General features: G+C 35.5%; 1 protein-coding gene across 2 annotated transcripts in view; it reads left to right on the forward strand.

The window, feature by feature from the left end:
- GALNT13 (polypeptide N-acetylgalactosaminyltransferase 13) overlaps positions 1 to 21,658 on the forward strand; it is a 330,794-nt gene that overhangs the window by 266,153 nt on the left and 42,983 nt on the right. For both annotated transcript variants that reach the window (XM_011927454.1, XM_011927453.1), the window contains exons 7-8: positions 5,414 to 5,553; positions 19,150 to 19,248. In XM_011927454.1, coding sequence (XP_011782844.1) covers positions 5,414 to 5,553; positions 19,150 to 19,248 — 239 coding nt within the window. The remainder of the gene's footprint in view (positions 1 to 5,413; positions 5,554 to 19,149; positions 19,249 to 21,658) is intronic.

The following is a 21,658-nucleotide window of genomic DNA, read 5'->3' on the forward strand; positions in this document are numbered from 1 at the left end:
ACTTTTCAGGGGTACATGTACAAATTTGTTACATGAGTAAACTTATGTCAAGGAGGTTTCTTGTACAGATTATTTTATCACCCAGGTATTAACCCTAGTACCCATTAGTTATTTTTCCTGATCTTCTCTCTCCTCCCACCCTCCATCCTCCAATAGACTACAGTGTGTATTGTTCTCCTCTATGTGTCCACATGGTCTCATGAGTTAGCTCCCACTTATAAGTGAAAGCACATAGTATGTGGTTTTCTGTTCTTGTATTAATTTGCCAAAGATAATGGTTTTCAGCTCCATCCATGTTCCTACAAAGGACATGATCTCGTTCTTTGTTGTGGCTGCATAGTATTCCATGGTGTATATGTATCACATTTTCTTTATCCAGTCTATCACTGATGGGCATTTAGCTGGATTCCATGAAAAGACAGCTTATTTTTAAAAATATAGCAACCCATAAATTTTATCATTTAGCTATTAATAAAACCTGCAAATCTGGAGTTAATTAAAATACTCTTTTGTTGGTACTCATTATGAATCTTTACTTCATTGTCAAAGCCTTTACATGACTTTTGCAAGTCCCATTGAAAGACTTGCCTTAAAAACTTACAAATTTTTGCCACAGCATGTATCACCTTCTAATGTATTTACTGTTTATTTAGGTCTTTCTCTAGTAGAATATAAACTCCATGGAGGAAGATAATTTTGTTTTGTTCACAGATATATCCCAAGTGCCTAGAAAAGTCCCTGGTACAGAGCTTGACCAGAATAAGTATCTGTTACTAATCTTGGCTTGGCCTATGCTTTCCATCTTTAGTCAGTCTTCTGTTTTACTCTCACACTTTATATCTTTCCATATGTGGATTTATCTTACTTCTATATTGGTGTCACTTTCATAGGCCTTTGTTGTATGGTAGTCCCAAAAACTCCAGGCTTAACTCATCTATACAGCTACCCAGTTCCACAAGAAATAGTTTCAACTTTCTAATAGTCCTAGTATATTCTCAAGGGTATGCTTTTATTAGGCTGACTGGTTTATTTGCCCATTCCTGAGTCAGTCATTGTTATCTGGGTAATGTGTAAAGTTGAGAAATAGAATGCTCTTGTTATTTTGGGTGCTAATCAAAATCTGGACTGAGCAAAAGTAGGATCCCTTGGAGCTTGTTAGAAATATGGCCCTCACTCAAGACCAACAATCAGTTTGCATTTTAACTAGATTTTCTGGTGATATGCCTTAGTCTGTGCCCACAGATGGAACTGGAAGAGTGAGGAAGGCAATGAAACCAGCCCCACCCAAGCTGGAAGTGAAGTGGGAGTGATGTCCCAGAGAAAATTCAAGTGCTTTTACCAGAGGACAGAATGGATGTCAGGCATGCAAAACAACAGCTATCCAGTGCAATATATAGTGTGTATTAAGTAATTATTATATTCTAGTCATTTGTATTAAGCATTTTTCAGGCATTAGTTATTTAGTAGTCACAATATCTTGTAAGATATTATCAGGTAGGATACCTTATCTTTCAAAAAAGGAGATAACACATCCAAAGTTTTTGTTGAGAAGGCAATAAGTGATCTATAATAAGATATCAGATAATAATAAGTGCCATGGAAAAAAATTAAGCATTATAGAGGGATAAAGACCCAGGAAGATGAGAGAAAGGGATCAATTTCAATAGTAAGGTCAGAATAAACCTGAAGAAGTAAAATTTGAGCAAAGACTTGGACTAAGTGAAGGACAACTTATGAAAGTTACAGGGTAACACCATTACAGACAGAAAAAGAAGTATAAAGCCTTGAATTGTTGAATTATGATGAATTATGAACTTGGAATGTTTGAAGAAATGTAAAGAATGAAATATGGGGCTAGAATGAAGATGTTACTGAAACACAGGGGTTCTGTCTACATCCTGCTGCTTGCTGCACCAGAAGCCAATCACCAAGACAATCAGTATTGACATGGAAGAAGGCTTTAATAGGTTGCTGCAGCCAAGGAGATGGGAAATCAGTCTCAAATTCATCTCCTCAACCAACTAAAATTAGGGGTTGATAAAGCAGGAAAGAAATGTAACCATGTATGAGAAACCAGGAATTAGGGAGGGGCAAGGAAGATAAATTGATCAACAAGAAACAGGTGGTTAGGCAGTCATGACAGGTGTGGGGGTCTGGTGTCTCACTGTCCAGACATGGTCATTTGGTAAGTTTCAGTTCCTTTATATTATCTGGTTGGTTTCCTGAGAAAGGAACGTAGATAAGACAAATGTAATTTACCCAAGTTTCAAGACCAGGGGGGCCATTCTTTCATGTTTATTAAAAAAAAAATAAAAAAAAAATAAACATCACTTCTATGGGACAATTGGGCTGGTTTCAAAGTGAGTATAAATGAATTCAAAAAGCTAGTCAAGAGCTATTTTCTGAAGGATCTTCAGGCAATGGTTAAGAGACATTCAATTATTCTTAGTATTATGGAAAATCACAGTACACTTTTGAGCAGGGGAGTAACGTGATTTGATTTGTATTTTAAATATATTGACTAAGGAACAGGCAATAGTGAATAAAATATAGGTAGAGGAATGTAAAATGTTTCCAAGGTAGTTAGGAGACTATTGCAATGCTAGTGTAAGCAAAAGATGGGAGAAGTTAAGACCAGGATGGTAACAGTAGAGTGGCTGAGGATATATTGTGAAGGAGAACCAACAAGAATTCCTACGAGTTAAAAATGTATATGTGTGAGGGAAAGAAAATTATTTGTTTTTCCTTGAGAAAATCAGTGGATATTTGTGCTAGATGCCAAAATGAAGAACCTTGGAGATGGAGCAAGTTGGAGAATCACATTTTTGACTTGTCAAATTTGAGATGCCTAGTATAGATTCCAATAAAATTGTTGGGTAAACAATGTGAGTAACCTACTTTGAAGAGGTTTGAATTGGAGATAAGAGTTTGGGGGACAAGTAAGATTACGTATCAAACCATGGATCTGAATAATCTAATTCAGGCTCTACAGTCACTAAATCATACAGTATAAGAAAAGTCTCTCCATTCTGTAGCTGCACCCACTGGGATACAAGTCCTCCTCAGTTCCTGTGGTAAAGGAAAAGAAAGCTCTCATACTTCCTTTCCTATGTTTAAAATCAGAAGTGACATAACCCCTTTCTCTCACAGTGTATTGGCCAGGACCAGTTAGATGTCCCTGCCTAACTGCAGCGACCTGAGAAATATGGGGGAGTACATAGAGGGTTTGTGAGGACTGTTGTCTCTTGACATGTCTCACTTCTAAGAAGAAAAGTATGGATGCAGAGAGAAAAAGCCATCCTCACCAAAATGTTAAGATAGCCCACAGTATTTCTTTGTGCATTTCTAAAGGTAATTTAGCATAATTATCTAGGAATAGAACAAAAGCAGGTTGTGGTGGAAATGCCAAGGGGTGGCTTAGAGGTGATAGGATAAGAAGGCTTTTGCTTTATTCAATCATCTCTATAATTCTCCACTAGCCACTTTTTGCCAAATCCGAAGTGGACAATTAATGTTTTCTCTGACCTTATGTAAAATGGTATGCAAATGAAACTTTAAATTTTCATTTCAATCAGATAACTGCTCATAAAAACCTTCTAGGACTTTATCTTTTAGAGCAGGGGTTGGCTAGTATGACCCATGTGCCAAAACCAGCTCGCGGTTCCTTTTTTAAATACCCAAGATCTAATTTTAAGTAGTTGGGGAGAAGTCAAAAGAGTAATATATCATTACGTGAAAATTATGTGAAATTCATATTTCATTGTCCATAAATAAAGTTTTATTGGAACACACATGCACAAAGAAACCCTTCTAGGAAGATATTACGGAGCCAGAACTACCAAATCTTAACATGATGAAAAAGGGAGGATGTTGATATTAAATAAGCCACCTCAATTAAATCCACCCACCTCAAAAATGAAAACAGAACAGTAAAATTGACTGTTGAATTAAGTCCTCTGAAGATACAGTGTTTCGCCTCCCCACCAGGCACAATGACATCTCTTTATATGATTTTGAGGACTATGTATTCAATTATTTCAACTGCAATAATACTTAATGAGAAATTCTTCTAGTGATTTACTTTATAAATACTAAATTGTTTTAAGCCTCTTATTTTGAAGGTTGCATTCCTGATTGGAAGTTCTGAATAGAATTATTTTGAAAGCAAATATTTATCTGTTTAAAAACCTCAAAGACCTTGTTGTTTTCTATCCAAACACTAGCTAGGAAAATCAATATTTTCTCTTGGAAGGAAATGGTTTGGCTGCTTCAGGATCAGAATGCTTTCTAATAATACTATGGCATTTAATTTTGAAAACACAAAAATTCTTAAAAGACAAGGGGGTTGGAACTAGTGAGTGATGAGTTTTGGGAGTGTTACTGCTTTGGAAAATAGTGTCTTGGTAATGGCATTAGTTACAGACATTTAGATTGTCTAAACACTTGGTCTTATTTTAGAGAACAACTGATTGTCTTTGTTACTTGGTTGGGATAGAATATCCTAAATACTAGGCCATTTTGTGCTGTGCCGGCATGTTGCATAGTGGCCTTAAAGAAGAGAGTTAAACATTGAAATATTTTCAGAATAATCTAAGAAATAATTGCTGTATTGTCACAGTTATTAGTTATTTCAATAAATGCCAGTTTTAATATAAGGAGCAAACCAAGTTGTCATATATTTTTATATAAAAATTAGTAGCATTATTATTTCTCAACTAGAAAACATTCTTTTATGATTTTCAGTGGAAATATTCATTTAAATGTCAAATATTCTATTATGTGAAATAAAATTAATCATTTTTCATATATACATGTGAATATATTCCTGTTCATTTGTTTGTTAGTTTCTTTACACTTACATGTTTACTAACTTTTCTAGGACTGGGGTAGCTTAGAATAACTCAATAAATCAATAAAACATAAGTTTATGGTAACTAGATAGAAGTTCAAGAGAAAGAATATATGTGCAGTCTATTTGAATATTTTATACAAATTTCTCATAAAATCTACAGGTGGTGAATAAGTGACTCTAGGGAAAGTATGAATATTAACAAAAACATTGGAGCTACTAGAATTTTTTATTAAGGAGAAACAGACATATTACACAGTTCAGTTAAGCTTTATGAGCTACTAAATACCAACTTACATTTAGTTAATTATTCAATCTAAGTAGTACAAGTACTTGGTGATAAATATTTACATTTTAAAAGTCATAACCAATGGGAGAAGTGTTATTTATATCTATTTAATGTACTAATTCTATGGTAGTAAAAATCCAGTGTAGTAGCAGCTGCATATGCAATTGAATTTGCTGAAATTATAAAGAAAAAAACTGAGAGCAAAGTAAATAGAGTAAAACAGTACTAAAACAAAAATAGCACAAACTGATTTGTGTTTCTCTGAAAAATTCCAGGTGTTGTCAAAGTGGATTATGGAGATGTGTCAGTCAGAAAAACACTAAGAGAAAATCTGAAGTGTAAGCCCTTTTCTTGGTACCTAGAAAACATCTATCCGGACTCCCAGATCCCAAGACGTTATTACTCACTTGGTGAGGTATGAATTATTTATTTCGGTTAAGTTATAAATATATTTTGCAAATGGAGCAATTTCTAAGGAGCTCAGTATTTTTTATGTTATGAGAATGCTGTAAGGGATTTTTAATTAGATCTATTTTAAGTAACTTCTCATATTTCAAGGACCATAAAGTCTTCATCATAAGGAATCATAAAAATGAGCAGAAATTTTAAGATTGAACAAAAAAATTTTTTTGGTTCCAACAGTACTAAAACTTTTGGTCATTTACACTCTTAAAATTTACTGTGTACTCCAAACACCTTTTGTTCATGTGGGTTAGAACTATGATTAATATTTACTGTATTTAAATTAAAATTGAGAACTTTAAAACCCATTTTTTTACTAAACATTATGTAATAAGCAATTACATGTTAATGTAAATAACATATTTTTGAAAAGTAAATATATTTTTCCCAAGCAAAATCAAGTAATTATAAGAGACTACCATTGATTATATTTTTGTAAATTGCATTAATGTCTGTCTTAATAGAAGATAGCTGGATTGTCACATATGCTTCAGTATTCAATCTATTGCAGTACAAGGCAGTCTATTACAATAGCCTCTAGAAAACTCTTGTATACTCAGGAGAATGTGAAAGTGAAAGCTGAAAGTAATATCTTGGTACTATAACAAAAGTGGTGTTGACTTTTTAGACACTCTGAAAACCATTGATCTTCACCATTCTTTTCTACATATATATTTTATCTCAAAATACAAAAGTGACTTCATTATAACTATACAAACATATATATAATGTACGCATAATATATTTATAATATATTCATACATACAGATATATAATCCTGCATTCATCTTGTAGATTGATTATATATAATATATATTTCTATATATCATATATATATCTAAACTGATCAAAATAAGAATTATATTTCCTTTATGAATTATATCCTCCATATGGATAATTTTCCACTTAATAGGAATCAAAGCTACTTTAATATTGGTTGTGATTAAAGCATTTCAAGAGCAATAAATAGATGGGGCGCGGTGGCTCTTGCCTGTAATCCCAGCACGCTGGGAGGCCAAGGTAGGCGGATCACAAGGTCAGGAGATCGAGACCATCCTGGCTAACACGGTGAAACCCCGTCTTTACTAAAAATACCAAAAAAAAATTAGCCGGGCGTGGTGGCGGGTGCATGTAGTCCCAGCTAGTCAAGAGGCTGAGGCAGGAGAATGGCGTGAACTTGGAAGGCGGAGCTTGCAGTGAGCTGAGAGAGGGCCACTGCACTCCAGCCTGGACGACAGCGAGATTACATCTAAAAAAAGAAAAGCAATAAATAATGCACTTCGGAAATAATTATCAAGTAAGCATGTTCTTAGATTTAAAATTCCATTGTTGTAGGTCATAATGGTAGACTATCTGAAAATTTATATGGCACAATCTAATACTTTTTTGAGTCATCTGCCTTAATGCTCTGTAACTTTATAAACATACCTTACTTACAATTAACTAGAAAAAAGTAAAGAAAAAATATATTTGAGGTGACTGGAGCCCTAGCTGAATCGTTTTTAATGACTGATTTATGTGCCATCCTCATGCCCTATTGTCCAAGTCTCCACTTCCTTATTAGCCATGTAAATATCTCTCTATAGAGCTTGATTTACATATATTTAACTTTAATCTGAATAACGTAGTGAAAAATTTCATGTGTAATAACATTGATGTTACCACTTTCTAAGTGTAGGACTTTAGACTCGTCACTTAGTCCTGTGCCTCAAAGTATTTTTTTTTTTTATTGGACAAGAGGGTATTGTTGCTATCATTTTCAACTATGTAACATCCTCATGTTGGCACTGATCTCACAGGGATTTATATTTAATGCAGAAAACATACGACGGTGCTTTTAAAATTGAACAGTCCTTGCATGTTAGTTATTATAAACCACTGAAGATCTCTGATAAAATATGTAGTATCCTTATCACTTTATTGAAAATTTGTTTGAACATTGATGAACCTGACTGTATCCTCAGAAGAAAGGAAGTTTTATATTCTTATTATAAAATGTTTCTTTCACTGTCGCCAGTGGACCCAAATCATTAGTAAACATCGATTTCTTTTTCTAAAAGGAGGAATGACCAAGGGCTGTAACAGGACAGAAATGAGCAAAGAAGACTTTTGGAAATTCTCTGGGGCCACCAAGGTGACTCCTGAGAAAGACTCAGGGCGCTGTAACAGAACTAGATGTTTACTTCCAAGTTAAAAATCCAATTTTATGCTGTCCTGCACTACATCAAGGAAACCTAATTCACTTTCTAAATTGTAAAAATAAAATATAGTGTGGGCAAATTCCTTTGCACAAACTACTAATTTCCAATTAGTTATCTTTTACAATGGATCAGGTGACCATATTTTAATCTGTAGAAATACTTTATGAAAAGATTTTAAAGAGAGGAATTGAGCCTTTCGTAGTATCTAAAAGAGGCAGTATGGCGTATTGAAAACATTCCAGCCCCTGAAGCCAAGAATAGGAGGGTTCAAATCCTAGCCTTACAGCTTTCATTTTGAGTGGTGTTAAGTATCCTCTCTACTACCTCTGTCAACAGAATAAAGATAATAATACTGGGTTATAGTGATGACTGAAGACATAAAACATATAGCCCAATGCCTAGCAAGAAAAGTAGCGCACCAGTAGTTACAGTTATAGTTATTATAGCTACCGTTTATTGATTTCCTATGCCAACAGTTATTCTAGGTGCTTTAGATGAATTACGTAAAAATTAGAACAACTTTCATGACTTAGGTTTTATTATTGCAGGATTAATAAGGAAACTGACACACAGAAAGTTTATATGCTTGGCCTGTAGGTCACACAGCTAGTTAACTATTGAAATTAGGAAAAATTACATGCTAGTCCAACACTAAGGCTCACCTTTTCTTGTAACTAGAAGGAGAAATAGATGATTTTATTATATTTTAATCATTCAAAATGTTTTTATTAAATAAGAGCATGAAGCTGAGTGTGTTGGCATGTGCCTGTGGTCCCAGCTAGTCAGGTGGCTGAGGCAGTAGTATGACTTGAGCCGGGAGTTCAAGACCAGCTGGGTAACATAGTGAGAACCCATCTCTATTTAATACAAATAAAAAAAGAACTTGAGCTATGTCTTAGTCCCTTAGGGCTGCTATACCAAAATGCCTTAGATTGGGTAATTTATAAATAATTTATTTCTCACAGTTCTGGAGATTAGGAAGTCCAAGACCAAGGTGCCAGCCAATTTAGTGTCTGGGAAAGGCTGGCTGCTTCCAGGATGGCACATTGTCACTAAGTCCTCATATAGAAAAAGAGGCAAATGATATATCATCACATGGACAAGGGGCAAGACAGCTCGCTTCAACCTCTTTTATAAGGGCACTAATTCTATTCATAAGGATGAAGCCCTCATGACTTAAACACTTCCCAAAAGGCTCCACCTCTTGAATCTTATGATTCATAGTTAGACATGTTATCTCTTGGGCCACCATTCCTCTTGGCTCCGCCTCTTAATACCACTACAATGGGGATTAGATTTCAACATGAGTTTTGGATAAATGCATTCAGACCGTATCAAACTAAGCCTTTTGTTATATGTTGCAAATGCAAAGTCAAATAAGGAAAGACCTTTACTCTTAAGCCTTTCTACCAAAATAGGGATGCGGAGGTAGGTAGGGCAAGAGAGAATCAAACAGGTAAAGAAATTCAGTAGAAGTAAAAGATGCCCTGCATGAGTTACATGATATGCTGTAACGGCTGTTTAAAAAACCTGATACATTTAAAAGATACAGTAAGTTCTGTGCTTTCTGAAGTATTAATGTACTGTAGTTTTCCACTTTAAAACTAGCCTTAAAGAAATGCAATCCAGCATCTGTTTCCATGGAAACAGAAGGACAAATTCACCAAGCACTACCTCCTAATTCAATTTTGCATGGCCATGTACGCATAATTTAAGATGGACATTTTGATAATGAGTTAGAGTTGAACTGTTAATGAACAACAGTCATTTACTAAAGCCTTTTCCTTCTCACTGCCTGTTATTAACCTTTATTGGAAGAATGTAAAAAGATATTTTTCCTTATGTATAAGGCACTTTCTCTTAAATAGAGTCCCAAAGCAATATCAAGTGTTCAAGCTACTTGTCATCAAAACAAGAACAATATTTCTTTGCAGTATATGAAACTAGTAGGCCTTACAAAACCTAAAAAGTTAGCACCAGGTGGCCCTAGATAGGGTCCCACCCTGCCTAGATAGGGTCCCACCCTGCCTCGATAGTGTTCCACCCTGATAGGGTCCCACCCTGCCAATTCCGGGAAACAACCTCATGAGGTCCCACCCTGCCAGTTCCAGGGGTCTCACCCTGCCTCGAAGTTCCCGGAATTATCAACTCCAGGAAAGAACCTCATAAGGTCCTGCTCTAACCAATTAAACCAAGACCCCTTGCTCAGGCTATAGCTAGACCCAATCATTTTACGCCTTAAGCTTTGTTTGAATTTCGCGCCATAAGCTGTGTTTGAACTTGTGTTAGCCTATATAAACAGCCTGTAACAAGCAGTCGGGGTCCCAGGACCAACTTAGAGCTTGGGACCCTAGCGCGCTAGTAATAAATAACTCTCTGCTGTGAACTTCGTGTCGGTGATCCTTCGCGACGACCCCTGCCCAGGAGGGAATCGAGAGTTCGGTTCCAACATATATTCATTTGTACTTCTCACTGAATTTGAAATGAAATTGTGTGGCTTTAACAATTCATATATTTTTCACTTCAATGTTTCTCAAAGTCTATTTAATATTGCTGTGTATTGGTGAATATAAATGTTTCCTTGTCAATTTCTTTTTATAACTTTCCTTGCTGTGTTGGAATATATAGAGGCAAATACGGTATTCAGTTTCTCCATTATATACCATCACCAAAGTCAATAGTTATTGATATCAGATATCTGTATCTTAATTTATTTTATGTTTGCATCTTACTCAAGCAATTGAAATATTACTTTATCCAGCCCACGAATTACATGCAGTTTCCAATGTGAAGTTAAAAGCTGTGCAATTGCTTTGAACTAAAACCTTTAAGTAAGTTAATGAAGCATGTGTCTTTTAGACTCAGTAAGCAGATCATAATGGAATAAGGAAGTTGAGCTCTTTGCAGCATTAAATTCTCTCTTAGCTAGCCCTGAAGCTTATGTAGATTTAACAGGCTGGGTTCTGATCTTGTAAATGTAAGTATAAGACTGAAAGAAATGGCATTCTAAAATAGAATGTCTCAGCCCAAATTTTTGGGTTATGACAGGCTTTCTGAAAAAAAAAAAATTACATTGTGAACTAAAATTGAACACAATCTGAGGGCAAATGAAGGAGATGAGGATTTCAGGAGCCAAGTGACAACTCTTGGTGCTTAAAATTTGCATTTGCATGTTGCTTTGAAGATGTTTTGACATTAGTGTATGCATTTTGTATTGTGTACTTGACCTCAGGATTTCTTTTTCCTCTTGTATCCTTTAGCCATAGTAAGTAGTTAAAGTTCTTGCATATATTGTTATTGTATTCCTTAAATATTGCTGAAGGGCAAATTTAAGTAATGAAAAATAGACATCCATGCTGCTAGGCTGCAGAGATTAAGGGTAAAATCAGTTACTGCCAAATGCAGAAGCTAAAACGCTTAAACGTTTACCTTTCTGTTGGTAATCAGATCTATTTATAGATTCACAGTCTTCTTGGCCCTTTAATAGGATGACCAGCAAGAAAGCCTTATTTTAGGTGACTTATATAAATGTGGACATTTTTCTGTTCATTTTATTTCCAACATTCTTGGGGACTCAGTAGCTAATTTTTTTCCCAGGATTTCTGAATATGTGTATGTTTAGGGAGAATATGTCACCCTTTATTGGATGGCTACCTTAAAGTATGTTGGGCTAGGTAACTCACCTGTGAACAAAGCGTGCTATTTTTATTACCTGAAAATATTGTATTTTTTTAACTTCATATTTCTAATAAACTAAAATTCATTCTAATTTTATTACTTAAATGTGTATTGGCACAAACAGCTGCAACAAACCATATGCCAGTTTGTCATTTACTGAATTCTCTCAGGATTTTGGTTGTTGCTGTTTTTGTTACCAACCAAATAAATTAAATTGTTTATTTTTCTATGTTCTTTACTTTTGGGGGGAAGGGATTTCAGGTATCAGATAAGAATAATTTTTAAATCTCACAGTCATTAATCAAAGACCTTCTAAATCCAGGTCTGCATAAGTGAAGTCAACTTGAATTGTTTCCATATACAGATTTTGTTCTCATCTTTCTGATTTATTCACAATTAGATTAAACAGAAATATACTTTAAATGCATATCCACAAGAGCAATCATATTATGGAAATATTAACATTAAGCTGTGGAATTCACTGCAAATGTGCTTATTTCCATCTTTACAAAGAAAAGAGAAAACAAATGAGGTTGACATTTGTAAAATAATGATAAAAAGTAACAATGTGCAATTGAAGAATAAGCATATGTTGGGGTAATTAAAGTAAAATAATGCTAGTTTGAAGTCGTTAGAATGGATTTAAAAGAGTTTTTAAAATGCAAAGATTGGTGGCAGGGGCGTGGAGGAGTATGTATCTCTGTTTTAGAAATGGAGTTCTCATTGCTACTTGCTTTTACATTCCAGCAGAGGGAGCAAAAGCTAATGAACAAATTATATAAGTGGTAAGAACATTACCAATGATGCTGCAATGCACAGAAACATTTAGAAAGTCTTGCTGATTTCAAATATCAAAACACAAGTGGGAAAAATGCCCTCAAGTTTATGTCACTAAGAATTGTTTTCAAGCAATAAAAGATTATGTGTAAACACAGAAATCTCAAAGCAGACAGCCAATTAAAGTTAAAACTATCTTGGCCTTGTGCCATACATTCAAAGCTCTACCATAACATAAAGAATGAGTCAAAAGAGTTTACCAGATCTTAGAGCTACCAGTGTGCTCTACTATTTTGATTCAAGTTCTAGAACAGACTTTGTAAAGAATTTTTAATAAAGTTCTTTAGTTGTTGGTTGCTTTGATTTTTCTCAGGATTAATGACATGACCAAGCCATTGTTACTGTCAGGTAATATGGTACCAGCGATAGAATTGCATCTTTTCTGAAATTTCACTTCTTCCCTTGAACAACATTCTTTGTGAGTATATATTTGAGGTCTCAAGGCGTTCTTAGAAAAGTTCTGATTTTAGAATATTTGATTATCCTTTACATCTCAAAAGATGAGATGCATAGTTTCAACTCTCCCATATGCTAGTGTTGAGGTACACATTAAGATTTGTTTGCTGAGAATCGTTAGAAAACACCAGTGACCATTTTTGTATTTTGAAGACAATACAGCAGATGCCTACAGGGTTGGGCTCGCTCGCTTGAGAACAATCTATGTGCTTCTATCTGCCCTGGAGGTGTGCATGGCTTTAAAAAAATCTGAATGTTATAGGCCTAGTAGTGATAAAAACCTTTCAGATTTTTAGGCTGGACATGGTGGCTTACGCCTGTAACCCAGCACTTTGGGAGGCCAAGGCAGGCGGATCACTTGAGGTCAGGAGTTTAGACAGCTTGGCCAGCATGGTAAAACCCCATCTCTACCATAAATACAAAACTTAGCCAGTTGTGATGTAATTCCATGTCTGTAGTCCCAGCTACTTGAGAGGCTGAGGCATGAAAATCACTTGAACCTGGGAGTTGGAGGTTGCAGTGAGCCGAGATCACACTACTGCACTCCAGCCTGGGTGACAGAGCTAGACTCCGTCTCAAAAAAGGAAAAACAAAAAAAAAACCTTTCAGATATTGTCTCTATCCCGGGTGATATGTCCCTCTTGTTTAAGATGGCAATTGATATCCTGATTTCCTGACACTCTGTCCTCCACACTGCTAATCTCTCAGGTTACCCTGGACGTAGACAGAAATTATTTGCCTGACCTCAGCTCGTCAGGCTGGCACTAAGCATAAAGAATATTTTGTTTTTAGGCCTTTTGACCTGGTCCCCCAGGGCTAATTCCAGGCTGCCTTTGTGTATCTTGTTTCATATGTCTTCACCAGTTGTCTAGATAACCTCTAGTTAGCTCTGTTCAAGCAGAACTGAGTCCTCCCCTGCTCCTTCCAGGCCTCCTTTCTAAAACACACTGCCTGCCTGTCTGGAAGTCAGGACTGGAAATTCCCAGACTCAATAGAATACCTTTACATTCCTTGTTTTGGCAAATTAGTTAACCTCTCTGTATCTTAATGTTTTTGTTTGTAAAATGGGAGTAATAGGTTGGCACATACAATTCAAATAGTTTCTAATTTATATTATTATTATCATCATAGTGGAGGTGTAGTGGTTGTCTCTCTTTTCTCCCTGTGGCAGGTTTCCTAAACCATTGACTCCTGTATATTGCTATTCTCCCAGATTCTACATCCAGCCAGACTTGACTTCAATTCCTATTTTGTATCCACTTAGCACCTGCTGCATTCTGAAGGACAAGTAATATTACACATCCACAAACTACAAACCACATTGAATGTGGAGTAGTTAGAATGTGCCAGAAATAGGATAGGCTTCTTTTCATGCAGTCCCCAAGAGAAGTCTATTCTGGAATTCTGGAAAAATTGGTGGCAGCAGTGACATAGTGTGTGAATCTCTGAATTTTCCCATTAAAACAGAAAAGAACAAATAGGGCAGCAAAACTTAAAAAAATGATGAACAATTTGACAACAAAATTAGGTGGCAAAGTGTTCTCACAAATTCTCAAATATGAGCTGACATTGTCATGACCCAGATGATACTACAATTTTTGCGGGAGACAACAGAGGAAAGCAATGAGGTATCTGATGGAAATGAGGTCAGGATAACACCCAATTTTCTAAGAGATACTCATGAGAAATTGTTTCAGGCCAATTGGATAATAGTAGCTGAAAATGGGAGAAGTACCTTGCAGGTGAGCAAAAAAACTCCTCTCTAATATCTGAAGGGTCTGAACAGTGTGCAGTCTGTGAATTATTGAAACTCACTAGCCGAAGCTCCTTCTCAGAAGACACTTCAGAGAATAAAGCCCAACTAGAGTGGGAGGAAAAGGAAATGAATGGTTCAGATTAAAATGGATGAGGTAAATGGGGTCAGGAGGTCTCAAGAAATAGAAGGATAATTTTTTCAACACTTCAAAAAATACAGGAAAAGTTGTTCTATATTTGTGAAATTAGAAATGGTCTTTTGATCAACCCTTTCCCCTTAAAAGACTAGGAAAATTGATCTTATGCAGAAAAGGAAAGAAGGAAGAAAGAAAAAAAGGAAGAGAGAAAAGAACTAGAAGAGCATGACTGATATAAGAAAAAGATAGAAGTAGAGTGGTATCTCTGCAAACAATGCAAGCACACCAATGCTTTATGCTCATAAGAAAGAGGAAAAATTTAATATTTCAAAAGATGCTAAAATAAATGCTCTAAGTGATAGAATATAGGAAAGAACAACAGAAATCAAATTTAGAAAAACTGAAATGAGGGACTAGAATGCAGGAAAGAATTAGAAATCAAAAACTAAATCATTTCAGAAATGAAGGTCAAACTTGTAAGAACACATGAGTGAGTAATACCAAGAGAGTATGCAATATGAATTTTAGAAAGGAAAAGGAACAACTAAAAAAAAATTGGAAACTAAATTGTTCAATTGAAAGTGACACACTTAGAAGATAAGCAACAAGACCCTAAATAATAGGATTTCCTAAACAGAAAAACCAATGAAATAAAATGAACATTAATAACTGTAGGCCAGGTGCAGTGGCTCACACCTGTAATCCCAGCACTTTGGGAGGATGAGGCTGGTGGATTACCTGAGGTCAGGAGTTTGAGACCAGCCTGACCAATATGGTGTAACTCCATCTCTTCTAAAAATAAAAATAAAAAATGAAAATTGGCCAGGTGTGATGGTGAGCACCTGTAATCCCAGCTACCTGGGAAGCTGAGGCAGAAGAATTGCCACCACTGCACTCCAGCCTGGGCGACAGAGTGAGACTCTGTCTTGAAAAATAAAATAGTAACTATAATTCCGGGAAACTTTCCTGAAAATAAAATTGAAATGATCTTGTGAAAAGGAGCACTACATCCCTGCGAGAGTGATCCTTAATGAGTAATGTCAAGATATATTTTAGTAAATCTCCCAAACTTGAAAGATAAAAAAATCAGTTTGGTTTCCAGGGAAATAGATACTTGTAAGAATTAAGGGGGGGATAACCCAGATTGTAATCAGAGTTTTCAAAGGAATCCTTTACTCTGGAAGTAAATGAAGTAACATTGAAAAGGTATTCAAGTTTGGTGAGCCATGGACTTTAGACCTATTGAAGTGATTTTCAAGTATAGCAGCCACAGATATAATTATCAACATGCAAGAACTCAAGACTGTTGTTCCTGGTAAATAGAAATAGTATTTGCCCACTTGTTCAGGCCCAAAGCTTGACATGTTTCTTGATGTCTTTATTTGTGTCATAACTCACATTCAATTCAATGGAAGGTTCCAATGGCTGTACCTTCAAAATATATCCGAAATTGGACCTTCCACCCGCATTGTTGGTCTCTTAATCAACCATCATCTCTTGCTGGCATGACTACAGTGGCCTTCTTCCTTGTTTCTCTGCTTCCAGTCTTTCCTCCCTCTAATCTGCTCTCTGCACAACAGCCACAATAAGCTATTATACCATGCCTATGCTAAAAATCTCATGATTCCTTACTATTACTTAGTCTGGAATACCTCTCTAACCTGCCCCTTGCTCACTGCAATGCTGGCACAATGCTAGTCCATTATTTCACTCAGTATTGTCCAGCTTACAGGGAGCATCCATTTGCTGTTCCCCTGCCCAAAGTGTCCTTCCATAGATGAAAATATGGTTGCTCTCCTCTTCATTAAGCATCTTTTCAAGTGTATTTGTTCAAATTGACCTTTTCTTTCTAAAACAATACTATCGCCTTTGCTTTATCTACCCTTACTATTCTTTTTTTTTTGAGACGGATTCTCGCTCTGTCGCCCAGGCTGGAGTGCAGTGGCCAGATCTCAGCTCACTGCAAGCTCCGCCTCCCAGGCTTACGCCATTCTCCTGCCTCAGCCTCTCGAGTAGCTGGGACTACAGGCGCCCGCCACCTCGCCCGGCTAGTTTTTTGTATTTTTTAGTAGAGACGGTGTTTCACCGTGTTAGCCAGGATGGTCTCGATCTCCTGACCTTGTGATCCGCCCGTCTCGGCCTCCCAAAGTGCTGGGATTACAGGCTTGAGCCACCGCGCCCGGCCCTACCCTTACTATTCTTTATATTTCTTCACAGGATTTCTTGATTTTCTGACATATTACAAATCTATTTATTTGTTGCTCTCTTCCCTTCTAAAACGTAAGCTTTATGAAGGAAGCGACTGTGTTTATTTTGTTGCTTTCTGTATCCTCAGCACCTCAGGTAGTACCTGGTATGAGATATACATTTTCCTGATACTACTTCTCAATTGAATAAATGAATTCACAAGAGGTGTTACATACTAAAACATAAAGTGTTATCTTTTGTAGAAAATAGATCAATAATAGGTTGTTACTGAAGACAAAATCTTTTGGGGTCATTCTTAAATACTTTTCTTAATTTGTCAAAGAGTAAGATGGCATGCATCTCCAAGAACTCCCTTTCCAATACCACTGTCAGAGTATGTACTAGGCTGAATATGGCTTTGAATTTTCTGTTTTCCAGCAAAGAGAAAAAGCCTTACAAACAATTCAAGCTGTAACCCCTATAATTATTAATTAGTGTCTATGCAAGTACCGTGCATCTAGCAGAGATTCTTCTAATCAGATTGCATACCTTATGTCTAAAAATCAGTTAGTCATTTTGTGAGATGTTTATTTCTCTAAGTATTATGGCATTATACTGTTCTGTACTCTTTTAGGAAGCTAAATAGCAATAATGTATCATCTTACTATTTTCAAGAAATCTTCTTATGAAAAGTTAAGAAAATCTGATGTAAGGGATTTAAAAATAATTCAACTTATGTAATTTGATCAGACTATGTGCAACCTACACCGACCTATTTACTACATCATACGACAATGTATCAATTGTTACCTTCCTTAATCCTCTCCAGCTGCAGCTCCTAAAAGGTCTTTTGCTTATACGTTCAATCCCTTCCAGTGCCTGAACCACCTGAAATCAGATTGAGAATATATTTCAGCCCTATATGAACTGATACAGGTTTTGCTTCTGGAAGCCCGTGCCCTTTCCTTGTAATATTCAGTGTGTGTTTTGTCTTTTTCATGGGTTGCTGCTCAGATTTTTTTTTATGAAAGCACATATAACTCTGCTCTAAATTTCGGCCCCTTGAAACAGCGCTTGATGACTCTGTCCAGTTTTTTCTAACGTTTACCAAGTGGGAATTCTGATCTATACTATTCTCAGTTACTGATGGGGGCCTTAATGCAAGTCATACCACTTTCCCCAACTCCACGTACTAGTACTTGGCCATGAGGTTCTGCACCACAGAAAAAGTGAATTGTGTAAACCAAATTCATCCTCTGTATGTTTATGTAATAAGTTTCCCATCTTACTCATTTGCCGATGTGAGGAAACATGTAATCAAAGCGTAGATAACTAAATAGACGTGTCCAATAATTCTCCCAAGTGAACAGTAAAATATACATGTCTATGGCTCAGAGATACAAACTTTTCGAAAGCAGAGTGGACAGGCATAAATACATATTTGGGGTTGAGACTAAGTAAAAATCTGAAGTATCCCATTTATTAGAAGGTTTTTTCTTTTCTGCATTCATTTGTTCTTCATTCAGTCAGATTAGTATCTTTAAAGTCAATTAATGGTTTTGTAATTACATTTGGCACAAATATGTATTAACTTTATGTTAATTATGGAACTAATGCCATGTTTGAATGTAAACCAAGAACTTTTTGTCTGTAGTCAGCAATTTAATCTTGCTTTTGAGGAATTTGTAATGTAAAATCATTGTTTAGCCTTGTAGTAGCTTTCCTTAGGGTTAAGCACTTCTCAATAAGTTTGGCATTAGGCATGAAAGAAGATGCATGAATATGTTTTAGTCACAGATATAAACAATGTAATCTTTATTAATACACAGAATAGAACATACAGTAATGAAGCAATCTAAAAGAACATAAATTTTAATATTTAGCCAATTTGTTTTTATTTCCTTCCATGCAATAGTGTAGGAGTTCAAGAATAGTCAATGGTTATTTGAGTGGAATATGAAAACTGTGTCCTAATTTTAGAGGATTTGGGGAAGAACTCCTAATTCATAATATGTAGCTGCTTCCTTCTTCTATGATACTATGCTATAAACAGGGAATGTCTCTTGATTAGATGCCAATGCCAATTCTGTTCAAAAACTTCAGGAGGAGTTTAGAAATGTATGCAGGTTAAGAATGTACACAGAAAAAGAAAAATATATATGCAGTATGTTTTTCTTGCAGAAATTTTCTTATGAAGTTGTATTATTTAGTTAACAATAGACAGTAACATAAGAAAGATTTGATGACTTAAATAACTGTTTATGTTTTACCCCCTCCCTTTTTGTGTGTTTCCTTTAGATAAGAAATGTTGAAACCAATCAGTGTTTAGACAACATGGGCCGCAAGGAAAATGAAAAAGTGGGTATATTCAACTGTCATGGTATGGGAGGAAATCAGGTAAACTCTCCCTTTTTATCAGCTTCATATTTTAGAGGAAAAATATTGTTAAAACTATCAGTGGAGACCATGGCTCACATGTTAATAACTATAAAGTGAACTTAGTAAATAAATGTGCTTTCAAATCTATAACTAAATTTGGCTATTTAATTGTCCCAAGGATCTTAAAAGAGCACTGAAAAATTAAATAAAAAGAGCAACACTTTCAGTGTGCCTACAGTTAATGAAGATATCCAAATATTTTTGACAATCTCATTTTATCATATATGAGCAAATGAGGAGTACATTTTATTCTATTAACTGAATATATAAAAGAATTCCTCCACATCTGTGATGTTTTCCCAATGGTTATTATTCTCTATTTCTTTTCAAATTTTTATGTATATTATGATTTTTAAGAGCTTTTGAAGTTTAATAAAATGTTTAAGTGCATAGTTCAATGTTGAAGGCTGACTAAAACTCTTGGACAGCTTTTCTTGTGTGTGACAAGCGTTCTTATGCTCTCCTTAAGCATTGGAAAATAGCTTTGCAAGGTGGGCCACATGGAGGCTATTTGACTGTGAGTCTTCAGGCCAGAGCTATTTTACTGCCATGGCCACTTTGAGAGGTAGAATTTGGAGTTCCTGGGAACTATACCAACAAAGCAGAGCTTGAGGTAGCTGATCCTCTGTAAACAAGTTATCTACAGAAGTTTAGGGGAACTGCAAGATTTTTATTCAGAGGTAGAATTTCTGAGTTAGTGTGAACCGAGGTTGCAAAAGTTATCCTGTCTAGCACAATTATAGTTATATTTGTGTCAAGATTTATAAATGTCAAGATTTATTACAAAAATATTTGTTGATTCTTGTACTATAAGGAAGAAAATGAACTCTTGAGTTTTGGCACCATATTTCAAACATGGTCTGTGTTATCCAATGCAGAACATTAAAAGGAAGTTTCTCTCTTAAAAATTCTTAATTTAAAAAATCCTAATTAGCATTCCAAACTGTCAATTTGAGAAAGAAAATATTTAAACAAAATTTCTAAATTACAGCATGGGAAATTGACCTTATGGAGGAAGAGGATAGAAACAACATAGGCAGACTAGTAACAAAGCATTCAGAAATGATTCCATTTATTGTTTCACTGATTCATAATGAATGTGATGGGCCTCTACTGCCAAAAACCAACAGAGTCTGGATGAATTCAGCTGGAAACAACAAAATGCTTAACTGTAAGAGGACTAAATGTGTGAGGGTTTAATTTTCTCACATAATAGAAATTCTAACATTTGTTTAGGACCTCAGTGATTTCATAAAGAAACCCAAAACTTTATATCTTTCCATTCTTTGGTGTTTGGAGTTAACTTTTATCATCAGCTGCTCAGAAGAGGACTGCTGAAATTCCAGACATCATTTCCACATTCAAGGCAGGAATATCAAAGTCAGGGAAGAACTGCAATAGCCATGTCTGTTTTTCTTTTAGGAAAAGCAAAAGCCTTCCTAGAGGCTCAACACATGTCAATGTATCTCTCTTTGGGTAGAAATGTGTTACTTGGACATCCCTAGTACAACAAAACACCCCACACTCACAATTAACTTCTTCTCACAGTTCATTTACCAAGATATTGGGGGGACATTTAGAAATGTCAACCATAATCTGTTTCAATAACTTATGGCAAAAAAAAATCAACTAATTATCTGCTCCATAATGTCATACAGAATTTAAAGAAACACTACTTATGAAATCTCTCTTATTCTATTGCTTATGAAAATGAGAAAGCCACCCCAGATGAATTATCTACATAGAATCATTACAGTGCCATGTTAAAAATTACTTTATTCATCTACACGTTTTCAAATACCCAGAAATAAGCTATGCCACTCTACTGCAAACTTCTTGTTGCAGTCCTAGATCTTATTCCTCTTTTCATACTGGGCAAGTAAATAGATGAAAGATTGTATGGTCAGAACAATCAATTTGTACCTTAGAACTTTGTAGACATTGTCAAGAAATAATGAGCTGATATTTTCATAGTAACTAAAAGTATATAAAAACAGCTCAGGGATTCATAAAGAAAGTGATCAAATAATAATAAGCGTAAAATCTATCCCTACTTTTATTCTAATGTGCTTTACAAGATCAATTTAGTGACAAGATAAAAATTAAAACCATTATTTTTCCATCTACATACTTAATTGCATATACACACACACACATACAAATGTTTTTGGAGCCCTTTTTGTTATAACACAAACAATGGAAACAATTCAGTATTTACCAAGGGGGAATGGTTAAATAAAGCATGGTGTACGCATAGTATAGAAAGCTATATAACGTCAAAATGACTGAGGGAGGTCTGCATGTTTGTCATTAGAACTTCAAAAGGGAAAAACAATCCAGACAACTTATTTTCAATAATCTCATTTAT

The sequence above is a fragment of the Colobus angolensis genome, unplaced genomic scaffold, assembly GCF_000951035.1.
Source record: "Colobus angolensis palliatus isolate OR3802 unplaced genomic scaffold, Cang.pa_1.0 Scaffold72, whole genome shotgun sequence".
In the NCBI taxonomy this organism is placed as follows: domain Eukaryota; kingdom Metazoa; phylum Chordata; class Mammalia; order Primates; family Cercopithecidae; genus Colobus; species Colobus angolensis.